Source organism: Loxodonta africana, chromosome X, assembly GCF_030014295.1.
Source record: "Loxodonta africana isolate mLoxAfr1 chromosome X, mLoxAfr1.hap2, whole genome shotgun sequence".
Lineage (NCBI taxonomy): Eukaryota > Metazoa > Chordata > Mammalia > Proboscidea > Elephantidae > Loxodonta > Loxodonta africana.
The window spans coordinates 122,913,102-122,919,531 of record NC_087369.1 but is presented as its reverse complement, the minus strand read 5'-3'; the positions used below and the strand labels follow the sequence as shown (position 1 = coordinate 122,919,531).

The window sequence follows — 6,430 nt, the reverse complement described above, 5'->3', positions numbered from 1 at the left end:
TGTCTGAAAATAATAAAACCTTTGATATTTCCCCAAAGTCTGGATTCCCTTCCAAACCAACTCTATCCCAGACTTTTGCAATTCTCTTCTCTGAAGGTATGCTATGATCTTTTTTAATTGTTGTAAAATACACATAAAATTTATCATTTAACTATTTTGAAGTGTACAATTCAGGGGCATAAAGTACATTCACAACGTTGAACAACCATCACCATTATCTAGTTCCGAACTTTTTCATCACCCCAAGAGGAGATGTTATGTAATAACATGTTATGCAATGTAATAGTTATGTGGAAAAGCTGCCGTTTTTGTACGGCAAGAGACTAATAAACTTGTTTTTTTTCCTTTAAAACATTTCATTTAAAAAGCCAGTTTTTCTCGTCTCATTCCCTTGCCAACTCCTTGAAGTCATTTTACATGAAAGAATTCTTTTTAACACAGTATGTTCATTTACATAACTATCCTTTCCAATATGCCCACCTACCACTTGAGACACTAAACGTTAACATAGTAAAAGGAAAAAATCCGTCTTATTAATTGCAGTATTTCTCTAATATCTGTTTGAGACTTAACAGTTTATTTTATTCCAGACTAATCAAATCCTATGAAGTTGCACAGAAATTGCTTACTCCCATTTAAAAAATGGGATCCAATTTTCCATAGATGACATCACATTCTCTATTTCACAAAATATTAGAAGCATCAAGGTCATTTTGTCACTAAATAAATCCATACATTATCTTTTCAGTGGCTGCATGGCATTCCCTGAATGCTTTCCTTAGACCAGGCTCACAAAAGAAATCCTATTCTTGACGCCATTTAATTAGTGTGCTATCCTACACTTTTACCCTTTAGGTGGCATTGTAGTAACACTTGTACTTTGTATTTATTATGAAATGTACAAGGTTTGGCCTACTTGGCTCTCCAAAACTGGCCTCCTCCCAACTTTCCAACTGCATCCCTCAGTGAACTCTCACCTATTCCTAGGTGGACTGGGTACACCTCTGCTACTAGAACAGATTTTCCAGTTCTGTGCCTTTTTTCACACCAGTCCTGCCCACTTGCAGGAATAACCTAATGACTCATCTTATCCTACCCTTCAGTAACCAATTTAAAGTGGGTTCCTTTTCTTTGAAGCATTTTCTGAGTACTGTAGCCCAGGGTAATCGCTGCCTTCTTGTTTGGAGAATGGGATTTTCCAGTGAGCATGTCTGTGGTACTACTGATTATGTGTTTGTATGTGTGCACAATGTCTCCGCACCTGGTTTTTAAGCTGAAGAAGGTGGCTCATTTCTGCTGGCTTTAACACGTAACTTTATTGAAAACACAACTAGACTCAAATAGAGAATCATATATTAAAATGACAGACAAGGGGAACTTACTTAGGTGACACAGTTCATTGGAAGCTCAGTACTAAAAAATACTGCAATCTGAACAAGACAACTATCAACAAATGCGTTTTCAGTTCTAATATTCATTTGGCATCCATGAAATGATCCAGCTCAAACCAAGAATTGTATGACGTTAACATCAGCATTAAAAACAAGTTACAACATCAAACCAGACTGAAAACCAAAGCACTGCTCCGGGTTCTTTGGAACCATAAGGCTGATCAGAGGCAGGTGGTTTACCGTACTAACTTCGTTTTCCCACCCTACGACCTTTTCGACTGTTTATTTGGGCTTCTAATTCCTTAGCTAATGCCTCCAATTCATGAAATGCTGAAACAAGTGGTTCAAGACTGAACTCATCATCATCAATTGAGCACATTACTCCCTTTTTTATATTATTACTCATATTCTGAAACATCTTAATAACAATTTTGATATTATCATTTGTCTCTTTTACATTAAAGAGGCCTACAAATATTGATAGGGCTTTAGCACTGAATACTTTTTTTGCCACGTTAGGATTTTCAGACAAATTCAGTAACACTTTCAGAATGTGAAATCTCGTTTTCCTATTGCCTGTACCTAATAAGCTAAGAAACCCTGATATGTAACTGGCCACCAGTGTGTGATAGTCAGTAGTAGCAGTGAGGTCTCTAACTATTTTTATTCCAGACAGCTGCTCAGGGGAATCCAAGTTACGAACAAGGGTCTCCTCACAAACCTGACATATGAATGTCTCAATCATGTTTCGATTTGGATGAGGTGGAGCCATATGAATCAGGTTTTCTAAAAACCTTGACCTATCTCGAGAGGAGGGATAATTCAGCAAGGTTTCAATAAGTGAGACAACACCTGAGTCTCGAATGAAATCTCGGGTACATTGAGAAGCACTTTTCGTACCCATGGCAATTTTGGATATTTCCTGAATAAAAGGATCCTGAATTTTATCCATTAATAAAAGGAGTTCTTCGAACTCTTCAGAACCGATTCTAAGCTCACACTGTACGCACTTGCACAACCAACTCCCAGGCTCTGCACACTCCTTGGCCTTAAGATGCTGTCGAATTTCCTCGACTGAAAGGTAGGAAGGCTCATACTGAAATGGGAACACAGGATCAGGCTCATTCTGATTGGGCTGAAGCAAAGATTCCTGCTCTTCCCCTTCTGGGTTCTGTTCTATTTGCTTGAGGTTTCCCTCAGTCATTTCAGAGAGTTCAGCTATTGCTTCTTCAGGAATCTTAAAGGGGCTTATGGATGGGAAACCAAGCCCATGACAAGGAACAGGTTTGAATTCAACATTGACCTCTTCCCAGCTTTTGGGCCTGGATAATACATTAATTTCCTGCTCAGCTAAACCACTGAACCGGCAACTGGCCTTATACACAGGGCTGGGATTTAGGTCAAAGCAGGCTTCATCTCTGTCCCAAAACCAGGACCCAAATATGGCCTCTTCAGACTCTGGCCTGGCCATCTCTCTGGCCCCAGCCCCCGCAGTGGCCTCATCCTCGGTCCACAACAAAGATCCCAAAATAGCCCCCTCCCCAGCCCCTGGCATGGATTCATAGCTGGCCACAGCCCCAGCCCCCATACTGGCCTCTTTTTCTGCCCAGAACCAGGAACCAATAATGACCTCCTCCTCAGACCTGGGCTCTTGTTTGACCCTATCCCTGTTATTAGCATCTTTCTGGGCCCTGGGCTTCAAACTGGTATTAGGCTCTTTCCTGTCTCTTGGCCTGAATCTGCTATTGGCCTCTTCAGGCAAAAACCAGAATTCCTTATAGAATTCATCTTCAGACCCAGACTCAAAACAATCCTCTCTCTTTGTCCTAAGCTTGGACCTGATATTTGCCTCCTCCCTGGCTCTGGGCCTAGATAGAATATTGGTATTTTCTCCAGCCCAGAGGCTGTAAAGATTGCCAGCCTCATCCTCAGACCCAGACCTAGAATCAATACAGGGTCCTTGCTTCATCCTGGGCCTGGACCGGGTATTGGTCTGTTGTTTAGCCCTGTGCCTGGACCTAGAACTGGCCTCTTCCTTGGGCCATGATCTGATACTGGTCTCTTCCCCCGCCCAGAAAGGAGACATTGTAGAGGTCTCATCTGCTGACCAAAATCCAGACTCATCTGAGGCCTCTTGTTTGGCCCTGGGCCTGGGATAGCACCAAGACCCCATATTACTCTCCTCCCCTGGCCCAAACCAGGGCTGGACTCCGGCTTGTGCATTTGTGCCAGATAAGGCGTCATCCTCCACATCAACCAGTTCCCTATCCATAGACAGTGCCTTAGTTTTAGCAACTAACCGAGACTCGGTACTGACCAGTGGCCAGGCTATGGCATTAGTTTGAGTCACTTCCTCTGTCTCGGACATTGCCTCAGCCCCAAATTCAGTCTGGGCCCATGCCTGGGCTTCATCCTTGGGCCTTGCCCCAGCCACTGCCTTGGACTCAGTCTTAGGCCGTGCCCCACCCATTGCCAGGCCCTCAGTTTTGCGCCATGCCCCTGCTGTTGCTATGACTTCTGTTTTGGGCCATGCCCCAGCTATTGCCATGGCCTCAGTTTTGGGCCATGCCCCAGCTATTGCCATGGCCTCAGTTTTGGGCCATGCCCCAGCCACTGCCTTGGCCTCAGATTTGGGCCGTGCCCCAGCCACTGCCTTGGCCTCAGATTTGGGCCGTGCCCCAGCCATTGCCTTGGCCTCGGTTTTGGGCCGTGCCCCAGCTACTGCCATGGCCTCAGTTTTGGGTCGTGCTCCAGATATTGCCTGGGCCTCACTTCTGGGCCATGCTCCAGTCATTGCTTTGGCTTTCGTTTTGGGCTGTGCCCCAGTCATTACCTGGGCCTGGGTTCTAACCTTGGGTCTGACCACCAGAGGAACTTCAGTCTCCCTCTCAGCCCCACTCCCAACCTCTTCACCAGCCTTCTTTTCAGACTTGGCCTGTGTGCAAGGCTCAATCTCAGCCCCAGTCATGGTCCCAGTTACACAGAGGGCCCAGTTATGTACCCCTACCCAGTCTCAGCCTCAACCACAGATCTGTCACAGGTTTGTATCTTCACACTATGGTCTTTGCGTGACTCAGGCTATAAGCTTGGAAACGAGAATTAAATCAATCTGCGCTCCAGTAGTCAATCAACCTCCTTCACAAATACAGCCTCTGCCAATAATACAACGTGCAGAAGAGGTACAACCGAGCTAGGGGAGGATGGATGGTTCCTGGGTAGGTGCAGACCTGTTAAAGATGGCGATCAGCAGCAACTCCAGCACCACCAGAGATGCCACTGGAAGTAGATCTAGGGAGAAACAAAGGAAATGGGCCTTCAAGTCTCTTCCAATTGTGCCACCCCATGCAGATACTCACACAGGGAGACTGGACCTTGAATGCTTGATGGGACAGCTAGACTATCTGAAACAGTTTCTCTATCTCCTCATTTCACCCGTGCTCCTTACTCCCAGAGCCGTCACACTACTATGCTTACTACAAAACAGGCGAGGGAGTGGTAAAAAGTGGGATATCAACGAGAGAGGCCAAGGAGCCCCTGGACTGGACCCTAACGACTAAAGGACCCACCCCAAAACTCTACCCACTCCCATACCAACCTGCACCAATCTGGCTGGTGTGATTTCCCCCTCCTTTAGTTCGGTTGGTTTCCTTGCTTTCAGTGGTGTCAAGCCCTACAGCAGACCTGTCAGCAGTCCTGTGCACAAGTAAACAAACAGGAAAAAATGGAGTCTGAGTACTTGGTAAACAGGCATGGACCATGGCCCCTAACACAAATACCTCCCTTTCCATTGAAGGGTCCAACTTGTCTAATGTGCCAAATCTCCTTAGTCCCTGTTCTTAGATCTGCTCCTCCCAGTTACAGCCCCAATATATCTAATATTCCCTATACGGATGCTGTGACAGTATGGAAATGTGACAGAAAATAGAGAAGTGGAGGACACCTTACATCTGCTTGGAAAATGATCTCATTCTCTAGCCGTTCCCAGACATTTCCCCCCTGCATACCAACCTCCAGAGGTTTGAGCCAGTATCTTCCTCTTTTCCTTCCTTACAGAACTGACCAGCTCTAAAGCAGGCCTACAGACAAACATGAAAAATTAAGACAATCAAGAGACAATGGCAGCAAATGAATACTTGGTGGACAGGTCAACACCAAATGGAGAGATCCCAATATTATCTGTCATTCAGGGTTCTGTTGGTAGAATATTCTCCAGTTTGTGTTTAGGATCACTGTCTCTAGGTTCCAGAGATAACAAACTTCTCCTCTGCCTCTCTCCCCATTACTCCTCCACTAATTCTGAGAATACACCAATAGCGGAACCACACCCCCTTGCCCTGCAGGGCATAAACTGGGAGGAAGGCGTCTGCATACTCTGGAAAGCAAATTGGTAAGTAGTACCTGTAATCCTAACTGCCTAGTCCATTCCACCACCAAAGCCCATCTTTTCCTATCCCAAATATGGCGGGAAAGTGGTGGTGGGGCGGGGAGGAGAGAAAGGGAGAAGTGCCTAGAACACTGGTAGCAACGGGAAGACTAGGAGGTGCACCGGGTTCCAGAACCTTCTCTGGTGGCAGTTACCCAACCCCAAATGAGGGTCTTCAGTCAGTGCCTGCCGCCCACCCTCACATTCCCCACACACCTCCAGAAATCCGAACCACTTTCTTGCTCCTCCTTTTTCTCAAGGCTCTCCGCTGCAGACGCACACTGCGGCCTGGTGGAATCCGAGATACCTACTGCGCAAACAAGAGGCTTTGGCGTCAACGGGGGCCCAGAAGAAGGGGCAGCACCCAGGACGCAGGGCCCAAAAGGCCCCTTTCCAGAGTCAGCGCCCCGAGTAGCGAACGCGACCCGCCCCCTGCACGTCCGCACCGAGCTGACCACAGCCCCTCCTCTGGCAGCCGCCGGGCGCCCCGTCCCCAGCTCCGCACCCCTCCGCCATTTCTCCCGCACAGCCCTCGCCCAGCAGACACGGGGGAGGCGGGGCGAGGGCGCTGGAAAGCTGGCCGGGAAGCGACTGGCGCGCTTCCTTCCCAGAGGGG

General features: G+C 47.0%; 1 protein-coding gene across 1 annotated transcript; it reads right to left on the bottom strand.

Moving 5' to 3' along the window:
- Positions 1-1,238: 1,238 nt before the first annotated feature.
- LOC100668404 (G-protein coupled receptor-associated sorting protein 2-like) lies at positions 1,239-5,815 on the bottom strand. The gene has a single exon (XM_064278642.1). It carries the CDS (start codon positions 4,357-4,359, stop codon positions 1,636-1,638), a length of 2,724 nt encoding a protein of 907 aa, XP_064134712.1. The 5' UTR covers positions 4,360-5,815; the 3' UTR covers positions 1,239-1,635.
- Between the last annotated feature and the right edge of the window lie 615 nt (positions 5,816-6,430).